This window comes from Micropterus salmoides, unplaced genomic scaffold, assembly GCF_014851395.1.
Source record: "Micropterus salmoides isolate LMB-PRFRI ecotype aquatic unplaced genomic scaffold, ASM1485139v1 Ms_hic_scaffold_8, whole genome shotgun sequence".
NCBI classification, from domain to species: Eukaryota; Metazoa; Chordata; class Actinopteri; order Centrarchiformes; family Centrarchidae; genus Micropterus; species Micropterus salmoides.
This window is the reverse complement of record NW_024044570.1, coordinates 33,776,494-33,794,123: the sequence shown is the minus strand read 5'-3', so window position 1 is coordinate 33,794,123 and position 17,630 is coordinate 33,776,494. Positions and strand designations below refer to the sequence as shown.

The window sequence follows — 17,630 nt, the reverse complement described above, 5'->3', positions numbered from 1 at the left end:
CTGATCAATAGCAGAATTAGACATTCATATTGATGCACACTATATTTAGGCTACTTCTAATAAGCTACTGAGTCAACAAACCCTGATTTACTGTATCTCCTGGGTGCACAGTTTCATTTCTGACACACTGGCCAAGTGAGTCACAGCTAACGTATTCAGTCAGTGGCTTCATTCGCTGCTTCATTGATTCCTCCAGCAGAAAGAATAAGCTTGTCAGAAGCAGAAGAATACTCCACATGGTAAGTTCAATATGTTGTTTGCATGCTATTCTGGGCAGTAAGGCTTTCTCCGCCAGTTTGCTTCCCACAGTAATAAAAACTGCCTTCTAATAATTGGCCACTCAGACCTCCCATTTATTTCTCTTTGATCAAGCACCTTTTATCTACTTTTTTTCTTCTCCATTCACGCAGACTGGGGGAATAATAACCAGCTCACCTCACAAAGAAATGTCTGTTTGAAAGGTTTAAGGAGAAAATGTGTCATTTTCAGGCATAAATCTTCAAGTTTCTTTTTGAAGAGCTTTTCCATCAAGTAGATCTGGCATGTCTCCACCATTTCCATCATTCCTACAACAAGTGACTCTCAAACATTCAAGAGACCCCAATTCAGCCACAACCTGTTGCTTAGGTAATGGCTAAGTGGACTGGAAAAAGTGGCCTTTATGTAACTGCCTACCGCCTATTCCCTGCTCTGTTTTTGCTTCCCTCTTTATGCTCTGCCACTATCACTCAGCTTAAATGAGCGTTCATCTTTTCACAGCGTTGTTATCAAAGAGTCATGGTTGGATAGAGTTCATTAATTTCTTCCTCCGCTGGTAAACAAGCCCATTGTCTAATTATAAGCCATCACAGCTAATGAGCACACACATCTCTCTCTTAATGCACCAAGAGTTTCAAAGTGGGTCATCCTGCACGCAGGAATCAGCATGTGAACACCCAGACAGCCAGGTTAATGGCACAGAGGACACACACGGTAAATAAACCAGGTCGACTGACCATGTCTGAGTCCACTCCTCGCTGCTCCGGCAGCAGGGGCTTCTCCTCCGTGAACTGCTGCTCCTTCATTCCCGCCATCCTGGACAGCAACCTGCAATCACCATGGCAACACGCACAAAAAAAAAAACACACGCACACACATATAAGGTTACACTATCATTTCATCATGTAGAGAAATGTTTGACCAAAATTCATCGGCATTTACATTGCCAACAATGTGTTACATGATGATGGCAGTTCAGTTTCAAGTCAATGGAATGAAACAGTCCTTCATGGAGTCATTTCACAAATCCACATTGTGAATTTATGAAAGGAATCAGATCCCCGATTGAATGTTGTACTGAACTGGAATAATCTGAGCAGCTGACAGATGAGGAAACTGATTGGAAACGGAGGAGATGGAATCAAGATGGAATTAGTTTTACTGCAATCCTGCCCTGATTTACTGGAAGATTTACTGGTAAAAGTTAATAATAATACAATAATTTTATAATAATACACTAAATTACACAGAAATTGTGTGAAAAGCCACTATAAAAATGATGCTACAGACCCAGAGATGCTTCAGATTTAAGCTAGAAGTAAATAATTTCCAATATTAAAGGCACTATGTGGAGTTTTCTCCAAGTTATGTTTGCAATGTGTTTATTTTAGAGGTCTAATATACCCCCAGCTGTAGATCACTGGAATAACATGAAACCATTAAACCACTGACAGTCACTCATTTGTGCATGCATGTATGTCCTTGTACAAGTGCATGAGGCAAACAAAACATTGCTCTCTGGCACTACTAGAGGTCAAAAGCTACACAGGGAACCTTTAATTGTTCTGGAATTTGTAGAGTATGTCTGAACTTACAGTAAAAAGGCACAGTTCCGCAGTCCTGCCATATGTTTTATCCACCCAACAAAAGGGAAACTGTGAAGCACTAACGCAGGACAGATGAGGATTGTATTCAGGACCAACAGACACCGTCACACGAGCAGTTTCTTTCACTGCACAAACAAACACCACGTCATTCTCCACTACAGTACACTAAAAAGCAATGAAAAGCTTGGATTGACAGATCTGATTTTTCAGTTCAAAGTACAGTCTACAAAAACACAGTTAAGTGATCATCTCAAAATTGGAGATGACATGGATGCTTGCTGACCAAGAATACTTTGTAACAAGTGGGGCTTGGAAGCGCACAGACTACTGCCCCAGAGATAACGAGAGGACTAAGGCTGCATCAAGGTCTAATTTAAATGGCCTTTTGTGTTTGAGGTCATGCACACACAAATATTATACGTAATACACAAGGACACCAATTACATGCCAACATTCAAAAAGAGTGATTTCAGACAGCGTCAGTAAAATTACACTGCTACATGATGACAGTGGTCCACCAGAACTGTAACACAGAAGAACACATCCCTCCACACACACTAGATTTAGTTTAGCACCAAACTGAGATACTGTTTGCCTCAGTAATCTGTGTTAAAACAGGCAGATTAGTGTATTTTACAGTTTATTTTACATTCAACACTCCCAGGGACTACTTTTCCTCATTAAATGTGGAGTTGGAGAGATGGATGATGAGAGTGTGTTTAAAACTAAACTGCAGATTACTGCAAATTATGGCTATTCCTCTGAAATACCTCCAACTGACCCTTCGCTACGCCTCGCCACCCTTCATTACTGTTGCTATGACTGTCAAGCTCTCCATTCTCACACAGCAGACGCAGTTTACAACGAAAACAGGGCCGATTTACTACTTGAAATGTTTAGTAATTTTAGAAAGAATGGCTCCTTGATGTCAGCAGAGGCAGATAAAAGCGGCCTTCTTATTTCTTCTTCTATGAGTTGGGTGAAAAAGTATCATTAGCTCCAGTTGGCATAAATTACTCCATACAGTGCTAAAACACTGAGGATAAAGCTGTATGTCCCAGGATAAAAGTCATCCATAGTCAACATGCGTACAGGGTCACCGGGGGGCTGAAGCCAATCCCAGCTGACATCGGGCAAAAGGCGGGGTACAACCTGGACAAGTCGCCAATCCATCGCAGGGCATAGACAAACAACCAATCACTCTCACACATAAGGACAATTTAGGGTCACCAATCAACCTAGTCCACATGTCTTTGGACGGTGGGAGGAAGCCAGAGCAGAACCCATGCAGACACGGAGAGAACATGCTAACTCCACACAGAAAGGCCGGGACGCCCAGGGTTTGAACCCAGGACCTTGTGAGGCAACAGTGCCCTCCACTAGGCCACCATGCTGCCCACGATTACAAGTCAGCCAAGTATAAAAGCGCAAATCAAGCAATAGCAATCTGCAATTTGTTCATAGGAGTGTTATAATGAGCATGTACACTGGCTGTGATGTTGAATTCCTTTGCACAGATCCGGATCACTCTGCAACAAATCAGTGTAAGAAAGTAGCCTTTCGCCCAGTGTCAGCTGGGATAGGCTCCAGCCCCGCGACCCTGTACGCAGGATGAGCGGTTGACGATAGATGGATGGATGGAAGTAACGTTAGCAAACTGGCTAGCTGAAAACTCCAAACCAAATGGAAATGGACACTCAAAATGTAAACTTCAATCTCCTGGTGGTGCTTTCAGACCCGAAGCGAGCACTGGGGGCAACGTGGTTTTTGACAAGGTCAATGCAAAAATGCAGAGAGACGCGATTTCCTGTTGGGTGATGTGGAGGGGGCGCTGCCGTGAGGGCATTCACATTGAAAATGTTCAACTTGAGCAAGAAAGTTGCGTGATGCTGAGTTGCGATAGCCTGTCAGTGAATGCTAATGAAGGAGGTTGACAAACTCATGTATGTTGCATAGCAACCGTCATGCACTTTGTGCAGGCAGCTAGGTCGGACTGGTGTTTGAAGTTGTAAAAAAAGTATATTAAAGAAATAAAATAAAATGAAATTATAGTGTCTTTTTACTTTCTTTCTGCCCCTCTCCCTCCATCCCTCCTGTGCACGCCACCTGTTGCTGATTGGCTGGAACAATGTTGTGTGGCAAGGTCCACACCACTTTATTTGTTTTCCATTTACAGACGGCTGTGTAGGAAAACCAGATTTTTTTTCAGAGCGCACAAAAAACTAACGAACCATGAGGAAATATTCACTGAATTTAACAAAAAGTCTATTGCATAACAAACTACCTAAATAGCTAAACTACTATCCCTTTAACTCACTTCAGAACACCAACTGACAAGGTTCCAGGATTTAGCTCATTTTGGCCTCATTAACTCAACACATGCAATAGCTTAAAATAGATATTTAAAGGGCCAGTTCATTGAAATAACAAAAACATATTTTTAAACTTACCACTAGTTCTGTTTATCCAAGCAGACAATTTTGGTCATATCTGCTGATACAGTATATATCTCAAAGCCTCAGTACAATGAGGGTAAATGGAATTTAGTTTTTGTTTTCAATTTATATTTAAAAATTATATTAAACAAATTAAAAGCTTACTTAGATCTAATTCATCTAAAAGAAAGAGTCCCGTTGAATGTCCAGAGTTACAGTAAGACACTTTGCTGCTGAGTTTTTCAAATGTCTTTTTTAACATGAAGATAAACTATATTTAGATTACATTGCATATTTTTTTATTGTGCAAATAAACTTTTTTTTAAAGCATTTTCCTTTGTAATTAACAAATGCTTTCAAAAACTGATGGGGACAAAATACCATTTCAAAAATGTGGTGGGGACATGTCCTCTATGGAGGACTGATCCTGACAAATTCAGAAATAAATACAGGAATAAATAAATGCTCAATAAATAAATAAGCATCCGATTAAATGCACAAAATATAAAGTAGATAAATAAATGTAGGCAGTAATTAAATTATATAAGAAGACCTAAATGTATATATCTCTTTTAATTTGTTTCCTTATATAGTCACCTTTGTAATAATTACCTTATTTATTTATTGTCTCTTATAATCCTCAACTTTATTTATTAATTACTTTATTTCTTATTTATTTCCCCAATGGTGCCTGTCCTTTTTACATATCTCTATGCATTTCTTGGTGTGTGCAGGTAGAGTAGAGCTCCCGTATGACTAATCCACCAATAGGGGAGAAGTTCACCCCTTGAGACACAGCCCCTCCTCATTTGCATAATGAGGCAGAAATGCATACAGAAATGTAAAAAGGACAGGCAGAAATAAATACCATTGGGGAAAAAAATAGGGTAGAAATGCAAAGGAAGAATAAAACTGACAAAAATATTAAAACACACATCTAAATAAATACATTTAAAAAATAAGTAATAAATAAAGTTGAAGATTATAACGGACAATAAATAAAAAAGGTAATTCTTACAAAGGTGAATAAGTAAAGAAGCTAATTAAAATAGATACATACATTTATGTCTCCTTGTATAATTTAATTACTGCCTACATATTTATTTACTTTATTTTTTGTGCATTTAATTAGATGCTTATTTATTTAATGAGCATTTATTTATTTACTTTATTTATTTCTGAATTTGTCAGGATCAGTCCTCCATATTCCCCAGCATCTCCAGTGTAAAAGATACCTATGCTTTTAGCAGCACAAACCACATTCCATTCACATCCATTTAATTAAAGTGGTAGAAGATATTTCAGAGGCAAACGTCACTAAACCAACACGAATTGTACCACAATTATGGATTCAACTTTTTTCGTCATTAGTGTAAATGACCCTTAAAGGCCTCGCAACACCTCTCTGTCTCATTCCAACCTTTTCTCTCTCTCTCCAACCTCATGTGTCCTCTACTGGGTTCCTCTCTTTGGCAGTTGTTCAGCATAGGCTGTGTTTTAATCTGACACCCTTAAAGACACAATGCCCAGATGCCACTTGCAGTACAGTCACTCCCAGTGGCTGATGAAATGTGTGTATGTGTGTGTATGTGTGTGTATGACTCTAGAGTGTCAGGGCCACTACTTGCATGGGAAATTATACACATCACAGGACAGATTTTTAAAGTAAGTAATAATTTTCTCTTTAGCTGCTAAATGCCCTACCTTCCTGTTTAGAGTTTGGTGCTGTGTATATCGTGTGCAGTAGGTTTTTCAGAGCTGTTTTATTGTTCAAAACAGCTGCCTGCTGTGTCTGGAAGTGCTGCTGGAAATGACACAGAAGGCAAGTATGAGACTGAACCAAAACAATAATATTGTTGGCTATAAAATCCAAAACAATGAGCTGACAGACGCTGCAATGCTTTGTAGAGCTGGTGCAGAGTTTGTAAAAAAACATCACTTTAAGTTTGTCAGTATGAACAACATCCACATTACGGCTATCAGAGCTGTTTGGGTTTTTTTTCTTCCTTTAAAAAGTCTTTGAGAAGTGACTTACAAGCGTTTCTGGTCAGTAAATGCTAGAATGAAAAATACAACAACGGCCAAAATCTCACAAAATCCTTATTTAATATATACAGTATACATACAGCCTACCAATCCCAGTGTTTCACATTAATTAACGAGGCCAGTCTGGTCTAGTCTAATTTGTTCCACCATTGTTTCAAAATGAACTGAAAATATTTTTACACAATAACATTTCAGACCTCTAATGTTGTGTTTTGTGGGCGCTGCTGTAAGCTTGCACGTTCACACACTTTGGCATCCGACTCGAGACGACCACTTTTCTTTTGAGGTAACTACAGTAAAGTTAACGGTCTGATTCTGTCACTCATCTGTGAGAAAGGTGATTAAGCTAGCCGCACCTAAATTTGGAGTGCAGACGTATTCAAACCTTTATGGTAAATCCACTGTAATGGACCAGAGACTTTATTTGCGTCCTTATTTAGAGTTTTAACTTCATAACCTTTCATGTTACATGTTGTCAGTGCTGTTTCAGAGCAATTGCTATCCTGGTGAGAGGACACTTCTGGAAGAATCCATGGCTGTTCGGTTTTGTTTTGTTTATTTTTTCAATTGACAGGTTAAAATATAAAACATTACACATGCTGATCTCTTAAGACGGATCTTTTTAAAACAGATGCAATGCATTTAATCCTTCGAACAGACCTAATGTTTAAGTTTTTCTCCTTTCTCTTTCTATTCGTCCCCTAGCTGTCTCCTTCCCATCGTGACCAGTTTATTAAATGGGTGAGTGTGACCTTTCTGAGGCCACTGGAATAGAGCCTTAAGGAGTATTAATATGAGATCAGAAAGCAAACAACACCACCTCTCTTCCTCCTGCTCCCTCACTTTATAGCCAACTGTCTGCTGTTTATCAGCAGTTCACTAATTCTTTGTCTTCTCATGAAAATAATAAATCAGTGACGTGTTTATATTAGTCAAGTTTATAATTTAACAAACTGATTTTTTTAACATTGCAGATTTACCATTCAAAATGCTCATTAACCATCTGAAACATTGGGTGCCTGATGTCAGACTGAAGCAGGGAAAAGCAGTCAGTGGCTATTGGATTTATGAGTTGAAATTACAACTGTCCCTGGGAGATATTATTAACTGTATCTTGCTAGCTATTAAGCTAGCATTAGCTCGATGGTATGTTTGAGAATGTGGACTAACCAATGTGTCAGGCAAACATAATGTGTAATGTGAATGTGTAATATGAGTTGCTGGAGTGTTGAATTCCCCAAACATAATAAAGAGCATGACAGAGCCAATGGTATTACCTACCCGCTGACAGTGACATGTCCTCATCTATCTCCAGTGTAAATTAGGCCCCTTGACTGTTATAGTTTATTCTATGGCTAAAGCCCAACACATTTATGTCAACTGGGAGTGCACTTATGTGACTGACACTGGAGACAGCTAGATAAGTGGAGCCTCCAGACTGTCAGGGAGATCACTTCACGATGCATCAGACAGTATGTGAACTGTCTAAAGCTGGAGTAAAAAAGAAGAACTGGGTGATTAAGCAATCACAGCCAAAATGGCTGAACATTCAGAAAATCTAAAGGAAATGAACACTACTGGCCACATGCTTTAAGGCTGCACAGCAATGAGCACTTAGCATAAAAGATGTGAAATGAAATCAAAGGGATCCTAAAGGATTATCTCCTTATCCTTATTTCACCTCAATAAATCCTTGTTTGTTCCTTCCTTGGATTTCTTACATAACCGCTTCCATTGCTTTAAAATTATGCCTCCAGGACCATCTGTGTACATCCTACTAGATTTTCTCTAAATTTGCATTACTTTGACAACACTGTCTCCCCCAAAGCTTGAGTTTATGATCCATCAGTCCAAAACTTTATACCCAACCCAGACACAAGATCCACTTATACAACATGAATTAAATGTTCATCATAACTACATCAACCCGATCGCAGCGTGATCACATATACACGCTTTGGAAAAGCCGTGTCTATCGTATATGATACGCTCTACCTGCTAGCACATCGGCCGTGCACATGCATATATTTACTGACTTAGGTTTAGGCACTAACTAATGCCATGGTTGAGGTTAGGGAAGTTGCCTCGGGGGGGCTGTCACAACAAAAACATCGCTAGCTAGCTAGTTGAATCCATAGTTGTGGTCACCCCGGGGCGTCACATACACACGCGGCCTGGATGCGTCACATACACACATACCTGGGGGCGTCTAACATACACGCAAAATCGCCGTTTTGCGTACAATAGACGCTTTGCCAAAGCGTGTATATGTGACGCCTGAGCATGAGAACAGGCTGACTACATACAAACATAGTACCTACAACTTCAGCACATTGTTCAACAATTTGCTTAACAACAACACAAACTACCGGATAAATACCCATTCACAGTTACCGTTAGTGAACATTCAACAGGTGCTTTAAGGGAATTGCGAGTTTCTAAAGCTAAAGAGAGCTAGCAGGTACACATGAATTAAAGCAGCATTTGTTGATTTTAATTTGAATTATCATTCATTTGTTAATTCTTTTTGGCCTTTTAAGGATGCCAGAAAAGCTGAAAATGACATGTGTTGCACATCAGCCAAAGATGTTGTTTTGTTTTTACATTGATAATTGATTAGCTTATTGTTCAAACACTCATCTGGCAGACACAGAGCAACATTAGCATTAGAATGTCATTTTAATATTAACTATCCTTGTAGTTTAGATAAAGTATTTTTTTTGGCTGCCTACTGCTGCTGGAGGTGATGAGAACAGAATTTTGTTGATATAAAATCAAAATAATGAGCTAATAGAAGCTAAAAGGCTCACTGCACAGTCACATGATATTTAATCATTTTATCCATTGTTAACATACAAATATGAATTAGTGCAGCTTCAAAATCTGTAGTTAAAACATTACTGACAAGACAAATTACTTGTAAAAGCGGTAGTATGCAGTACTACGCAATGTAGTTATTTCCACCCAGGCTCTGCTGTTGAATCTCTGCGTGTGACTCTCTCTGTCTCTGCTTCTTTTTGTCTCTCTGTTTTTCAAATTTGTCATCACTGTTTGACAGGCAGTTTTTTTCCAAATCTTTCCCTATACCCTTCTTCTTTGTCTTCCAGCATGCAGTCCCTGCTTCTCAGCATCTTTGCACAATCTTTGCACAATTTTCTTCTTCTTCTTGCCACTCCAGCATGCCTGCCTCCCATTTATTATTTCCCTTAATTCTTTCTCTTTCACACCATCTCATCCTCCCATCTCTGTCTTTTCTCTTTCCTCATTCCACCCCATCTCATCCCTCTCTTTCCATCTCTATTCACTCTGACATGCTTATGTAAGACAGCTAGTTGTGAAATCAATTACCATTGCATTACACCGGCTATATTTGGCCTCATGACGCCACAGCTGCCGGTGGAAAGATACCGGTCTTGTCCTCCTCTGGTATAATGCTTTATGTTGTGTGTAACTTTGCATCTATCTATGGTGAAGTTCTTGCTGTTTTTTTAATAAGAGATGTTGATACACGCAGTGTAAAAATTTATTGTGTTTTTGTGATCGCTGACTTTCCCTCAAGCACCAACATTAAGCCAAAATTTTCAGTCTTACAGAAGAAATGGTAAAATCTAATGGATAGAGCACAACCATTGGGATGCACTGAGCGTTTTACTACTGCTACCTTCAGGAGAAACTTTACTTAGTTTGGTAGCTCATGTTTGGAAATCATTATAAGCCACTGATGAATCCCTCTTGGAGATGTCAAAGAGTAACAGTGAATACAGTCCAGTGCCAGTGTTTTCAGTGCCTATGCAGGAAGCGATGTGCTATATTTAGCGAAGGAGAAAGTAAGGGTGTGGTAGTCGGGTAGTGGTTGGACAGAAGACAGGAGTTTGTGTTCTGTCACAGACCCACAATTAACATTCATGTTTTTATTAACCGTTAACATAATCTTTCCCATTACCAAGTGTTTTAGTGGCCTAGCACTAACCATATCCAGACCATAGTTATTTGCCATAACCACATTTTTTTTCTAACCCTAAAGCAAGCATTTAAAAAAACATTGGCATATCGTCTGAGATATTGCAGAACTGTTTTGGACAAAAATAAAATCTGAAAGAAGAGAGGGCTGATTAAAACCAGAAAAGCCTTTGTTGCCACACCGATACAATCGCCATTCGCTCCATTACAGGATGTTGCTCATATTGGTGTGCAGTACTAAGGCTACATGTAAGTCAAACCTGTGTTCCTCTCAGGCCAGAAGGCACTCACTAGGGAAAGACAAGATCATCACTTCAAACTTGCAACACGCAAGCATTTTTTTGAATTTCCTTCAGTAGCCTGAAGGCTGGGGCATGCTCCAAAAAGTTTGTATCATCTCACTTAGTCTAAGGGTAGCTGAAAAGCCTGCCATCATGGAGAGGGGGAAGACACTATCAACTATACAAATATATAGAATAAAAAAAATAGACCTTGACAGAGGAGTTAAAATCCTGCCTCCCCTCTCACTTGGCCATTCGCTGCAACCTTTGTTTTGGTACATTTTGATTCTTATGCTCTTGCAGCTCTTACTCACCCCATCGTGGATTCTTTATGTTTTCTTTCACCTCCTCCGTTCAGTGTCCTGTATTGTATCTAATGAACAGCACTGCTGGCGAGTTGAACCGTGGCATGTGGCCATCACAGTCTACTCTCCACAGTGGACGTCCTAACTTCAAAGCCTTTCTTCATCCCTCAACCAACTGTGGTCAGGCAGCCAAAGTGTCAGTGGGTGAGAAGTTATTTACAGGCCTGTTTTCTATGCCCTTGCTTTCATGAAGAAACGCTGCCAAAGAAAAACAAGAGCTTTTTCTTTCAGAACAAGTGGAGTGTTTTTCGAGTTTGGGGAGAAAAGGGTCTGCTTTTATAGCAGTATGTTGAGGAGAACAAAATGGACCTCTCCTCTTTTCTTTTCTTTCTACCTCCTTCATTTCTTTTTTTCCCTTTTAAATCTACCCTGCCAGAGTTGCTATGGCAACCCAGCTTAGTCCCATCGGGTCTGGCTTACCTTCTCGTCACTGCTTTTTTTGAATTACACATTATTTTCCCATCGTCTTCTCCAGACTACACAGCATCTAGTTATCATGTGTGCTTTTATTTGTTTCTTATTGTCCAATTAATAATATTTACAGCACATTTGTTTCTTTGTACATTTCATTTTACACTGGGTTATTCACAAAGCAACAATAGCAAAACTGACCCTATAGTATAAATACTATCATTGACATTGACTTATTAATTCATAGCAGTGGCAACATTGCTCTCCCCTCCCTGCTCTCCTGCAATAAATTACACATAATGTTCCCTTTTGTTCACCATTCACAAGTAGATCTTGCCAAATTACACCTCTCACAGTCGCACCATAGTAACCTTTTTGCTTTTCTCTTAGTTTAATTTTCCTCCTTCTCGAGTTCATCAGGGTTATGAGACTCTATATGTATTGTCTTTGTTTATTATTGATTGTGCTGTTTAGATGAGGGCGGGACAGATTGAAGGTACACACATAACAGGGCTTTACAATGATCAGCACCATGACAGATGCAGTGATCCTCATCATATGTTGCACTAAGCCATAATCATAATAGAAGTTTAAATGTAACCGTTCACCAGAACTACTTATTTTTTTATAGTAGTTTTCTTACTGATGCTCATCAAGCTGCCAAAACCTCAGATACATATACACTCTGCTATCAGATAAACACATATTACTAAGGAAAATGGTGGAGTAAATCATAATAGACAAAGTGGGTGTATAAATGCACCATGTAGAGAAGAACATATAAGGAAATATTTAGAAATACATTTTAAATCTCTTTACTATAGTGTATAAACTGCAGGTCAAGAGAATAAAGTTAAGCAGTATAAGTGTGACTCATAGTACTGATACTGGTATGTATTATACTAGTATGTAGTCAAGGGCACTGAATACGTATAAACTCAACACCCATTACATGGTATATAGTAGATAAAGAATAAAGAAAAGCAGTAAAAAAAAAAAAAAAGAAATACAATGAACAAAAACATATGTCAAGCGGAAATTAAGATCTGGTATGTGATGAGATTTGAACTTGAGCTGGGATTTGTCTGTATAGAATAAATACATTTAAACACTGGACTAACTCTTTATGCCAATACCAAAGTAGCTAAAAGTAGTTTGGAATAAACCATTTTTAAAGCTGCATTAAATGGTATCTAATAACATGGCTAATGTGCTAGCAAATAGTTGCCTATTTACACATCCACCAGATACTGTGCAACATTAGCATAGATATTGGAGATATGTGTTTGGCTATCCAGCAATGGTAACTCCAGTACTCACTCTCCTTTTAGCTCTTTTTTGTTCTCCACCAGTTCGTAGTAGAAATATCTGTGCTTTTGTTCAGTCTGTCTGCAGTTTTGTGCAGAGCGGGTAGTGCATAGTGGGTTTACTAAAAACAACAGGTTGTTGCTGCTGCTGGATACGAGAGAGAGACAGATGATAATCCTCTGTGGGTTTGACATTACAATCACTAAGGACACTACGTTTAACATTAAACATTATCAGTACACAGTTGTTTGACTTGTTGTTGATACAATTTTTTGGACTAGTGCAGCCTTAAATTTGAACATGAAGCAGTATTCAGTTTTTACACTCATATGTTATGGTGGAAGGCTCAGTATCCACACTATGTTTCTGTCTTTACTGTATACTGTTTATGTCTTTACTGTATAAATGAATGACACCATTTGTGTGTTATGTCTGGCCAATGGAATGGTTTGGAGCCAGTGTTTTGGCTCCAATCATCCGATGACAGTGGAGCACTTTAAAGGATGCAGGAACAGTGAAGCAGCTCAGAGAGAAGCTTTGTCAGACAGGAAATCAATCACGCAGCCATGTGGAGGGGAAGCATCTGATCTAATGTACAATCACTGAATCGATACCTTGGAGCCGGGACAGCATAAAGAGAGAGAAAGAGAGACAAGAAGACAATACCAAATAACACATAAGACAGAAGGAGAGAAACCTGTGACAGTTTGTAGAGAGATTTCCCCTCTAGAGGAATTCTAATCCTCTGACTTTTCATCAATTCATATGTCATAATTAGGGCTGTCCCTGACCAAGGATTTAAATAGTCGAATCAGAATCGTCCTGTCTATCGTCCACTGATAGTCGAATCATGTGTTTTTTTGTGCGTGGCAATTTCGAACCGGGGAGGGGAGGTTACACACGGTAGCTCCGCTTTAATCTTGAGAAGCTGCAGAGCTGCAGTCTCTGTTCATTCAACTTACACTGTAAATTTTCAGCTAAACTGAAGCTTTTTGAAGACCCTTTTCTCTCTCTCTCTCTCGCTTGCCATTCACAGGTCTTGTGCAGAGTGTTGCGTGCATTCCGTGCTGCCGACAGCTGCAGGCACATCGCGGTTCCTCGTGGGCCTATTTGAAGCAACTGGCTATTTAAAAACGATAAAATATTCTTTGCGTGAACAACAGTGATAAATTATCCGAAAAGTCCATTTTACACGTTTATTTACAGTATGAAACGTTGAAATGTATATTGTAAAAGGTTGTATATTAACGTATTGGGAGAAAACTGGTAGTTCTATGTAAAATCAGATGTTGAGCACTCACCATATCACCAAAATGGCGTGATCCTTGTGTCACTGCAAAGCTTCGACTGTGAGATTGACAGTCGAATCAGGCTCCACCCATTTGTCCACTATTTGAGGTCAGCCCTAGTCATAATCAATAACCTACTTTGGTTTATCAATAACCTGCAAAACCAATGACGTTTCCGTCCACCTGACCTTTAGCTTGTGTTTAGTTCCATTAGCAAATGCCAGCACACTAACACACTACACTAAGATGGTAAGCATTATAGTCCTAGTTGTTTAACATCAGCATGTTATGCTAGCCCCACACTAGAGGAAAATTGGCTGATTGTGGCATCTTATTTGCTGGTAACATGTTTGATATTTATAATCTGAAATTAAAAGAAGACTTAATGTATTGTGGTAGTGTGAAGCCACGCTGATTCTTTTCAGCCATGAGTTCATCCACAGTTGTATTTTGTTCTTTTTTCAAAACGTACCTACAAGTGAAACCAGCTGACGCTGACAGTCTGCCACTATGTTTGTTTATTTCTGAAGTCACGTTTGATTACGGAAGTTTCTATGAGTTCCCCAGTCACTGGAATTGCCAATCTGATTTTGTGTAGTTAAGGCCAAGTGTGTGTTAAATCTGCCTTAAAATTTTGAAATAAAGCAGAATACAGAGGATAACTTTATTGTCAATTCCAGGAAACTCCGCAAGCTTGGTAAAACTTTGTGTGGCAGATTCATCGATGTATTATTTTTTTCTGTTTCTCTAGTATCAATAAAAATCAAAGATCAAAGCTACTTAAACTACAGCAACCCAAGCAGCAACGTCTGGGTCTGAAAAGTGAAGCCAACGCAGAGTGCCTTAAACTTGTATTCTTTCTAATGGACAGCTGTGGGCGACTCCACTGGTTGCAAAAAGAAGTCTGATTGCATTAGAGTCCTTCGTACCTGATTTATTACCTCAGTAAACACTTTCCTATTGAGTTTTTGGTCTCAGTCGCTACTTTCGAGTCTTCTTCAACACAGCATGATGTTCATTTAGTAAATTCTGGTCCCATTTAGAGTCAAATATAGAGGATAGTCAAAGAGGATAGTCAAACGATAGAGCAGGTTATGCTTTAGTGTAATGTGTAATAATCTACCTGCATCCTATGCATTATATTTGCATTAGACATAAACAGGCTTGATGGCTTTCAGTTGAAGGGGTTATTGAACTAAGTGGACATGGATGTCATGGAGCGTCCTCCAGTCATGCCGAGCGTAGACATACATCCTGACTCATGTGCCCTGACAGTCACTTCAACATAGCATCCCTCCCATCACTATCATCCAATCTGTTGGTCTGCACATGCAAAATGAACAGATACACATACTGACATGTCCTGACACACCTTTAAGCAAAACAGAAGTGCTGTAATCACACTGTGTGTCTTTAAACCACAGCAACGCTCTGTCCACCATTTTAAATGAAACTTAATTATTTATAACTGCTGAATGTCTAGAGGAGTCTTCTGTGGCTGAGAAGCTACCCAGAGCAGAGATCTCAATGTCGGAGTGGAGGATTAAATATTAACTATCAACTATCAGCTCAAGACTGAAATCCTCAGCAGCAATTTCTGTTCTGGCACGAAAAGCTTCCTTGTCAGCGCTGTCAGATGAAAGCTTTGTGTCTTTAAAAACTGTTATACACGGAAGACACACACGGTATCCAAAAAGTCAGTTTTACAGGAGTAAGAAAAGCAGCCTGATTTTTGGATGGCTGTGTATTTTTGTATTCATGCTAACTCGGGTAAAACAAAAGAATATAAAGAGGTTACAGTCCAGTCACATAGTGGTGTGCTCACACTTTTGCCACACACTCACTCAGAGCTCTATTTTTGCCTCAGCTTTCAGTGGCGGCATCAGAGCTGTGAAAGGGCGGGGCCCCCTTAAGGGTCCAAGTTTCTGCTGATAGTTGGACTTCAGAGCAGCTGCTGTGCAGGGGAAAGGCTAATGTGATTTTTCAGCAATTAAGATGTGCTCAGAGGACTGAGCACAGAGCACAAATGCAGTCCTATTCATTTCCTTGCAATATTGACAGGTTTCTAAGGGACAAATTTAAGCCTTTAAAAACCTCATTAATGCTGTCCGGAAATCAATTTCAGACCAATTTAAAATCTCATATTAAGAGACAGGATTGTCAGATATAGCCTCACTCTGACTGAATACAAATATAAGCTATACATTGGATTAAGTTTATAAAGTTTAAAGTTTAAAAAAGGACACTGTGTGACTGTGTGCAGAGATTGTTTTGTCACATATTGTGTGCACTGCTTCTGCTTCACACTGCTTTTGTGAAGAAATTGGCTCGAAATCCACCGGTCTACAGAGGCTGTGATGTTTTTGTGTGTGTGATGGAAAAGCAAGAGCAGTAACCCCACCCGGATCTGAACCTGCGTGTAAGGGGTACCAAAAATGCAACTTGACCGCAACACCAGAGAGCCAGGCTCATTGGTATGGCAGTCACAACGCATACTCAAACGTAGTGATGGTGGTCCATCGCAGTGTGCTTCCGAGCCTCTTGCCTACTAACACCAAAAAACGACCATCTCCCAGCACAACAGACTCCAACACAAACTCCACTTGAGGATAAAACACACAAAATATGTGCTGAAACCTGTCAGGCTAAACGAGAATCAGATCGACGCCAGAGGAACCTGATTTGTTAAATATTTTTATTTTTTCCCAGATTATCTGTCTTATCCAACTACTCAGGATATACAGTAGTTATGTTTGGCAGTATGGCTCTGTTCTGGGACCTCTCTGCCCTTCCATGTGCATACACGAATAGCCTAAGGCAGGAAGAGCAGCAACAGGGACATCCCCACCCTCAGGTACAGGACAGAGCAGGCTTCAACGACAACAGAAATGACATTCATTAAGTCGGACACAGCATGAAAGGAGGAGCTGGGGTGGAGGCGGGTAGAAAAGCGGTTTGCAGAGGAAGCGGCAAGGGTAGGCAGGCCAAAGCAGCTTAAACAAGACGCCCTGTATGAGATTTGCCAGCGGATGCAAAGAGGGGAATCAATTGAACCATCAGCTGAAGTGAGCTAGCTTGTGATTGGCTGCTATCAGGTGATGTAGCTGGAATTGTGAGCTGAGCTTAACTTTGCCTGCATGAACTAATGCAATGCTTGATTTGTAGCAAATATGCAGTAATATGAAATAATTCCCTAATGCTGCTTTAATCTAAGAGAGGAGATACAATGTCAAAATAAACTTGTAGCAAAATATTGTTTTAGTTATAAGATTAGTTAGTTATCGAAGTTCGACTTTGAGTTCAGTCTCTGGACATTACAACCTGCACGGCAAGAATAATTTTTGAAACTCAACTAAATCCTGCTCTGATATCCTAAAATATGTTCCCATCTTTGAAGGAGTGTGTTGGTTGGATGAAAAGCTGCCACTGCCTGAGGTGAGAGCACTGATTAAAGTGAAGCCTACTTATGTCTGGGTTTGCATATATTTACTCGCCTTATTAATGGGTCCATAGACAAGAAGGCAGTGGTATTTAGGTGGTCATTTTCACACTTTTAATTATCATCTTGCTCCACACACATAGTTAGGGACGTATTCACAGCTAGGACTTTGCTCAGTAAATATGTAGGCAGTGAGTAAAGACTGAGAAGACAACGCAATCTGTATAGCAG

General features: G+C 39.6%; 1 protein-coding gene across 6 annotated transcripts in view; it reads right to left on the bottom strand.

Moving 5' to 3' along the window:
- Positions 1-17,630, bottom strand: part of ndrg4 (NDRG family member 4) — a 58,894-nt gene that overhangs the window by 30,538 nt on the left and 10,726 nt on the right. For all 6 annotated transcript variants that reach the window (XM_038706845.1, XM_038706846.1, XM_038706848.1 and 3 more), the window contains one exon: positions 996-1,086. In XM_038706845.1, the coding sequence (XP_038562773.1) occupies positions 996-1,073 (78 nt within the window). In that variant the 5' untranslated portion in view covers positions 1,074-1,086. The remainder of the gene's footprint in view (positions 1-995; positions 1,087-17,630) is intronic.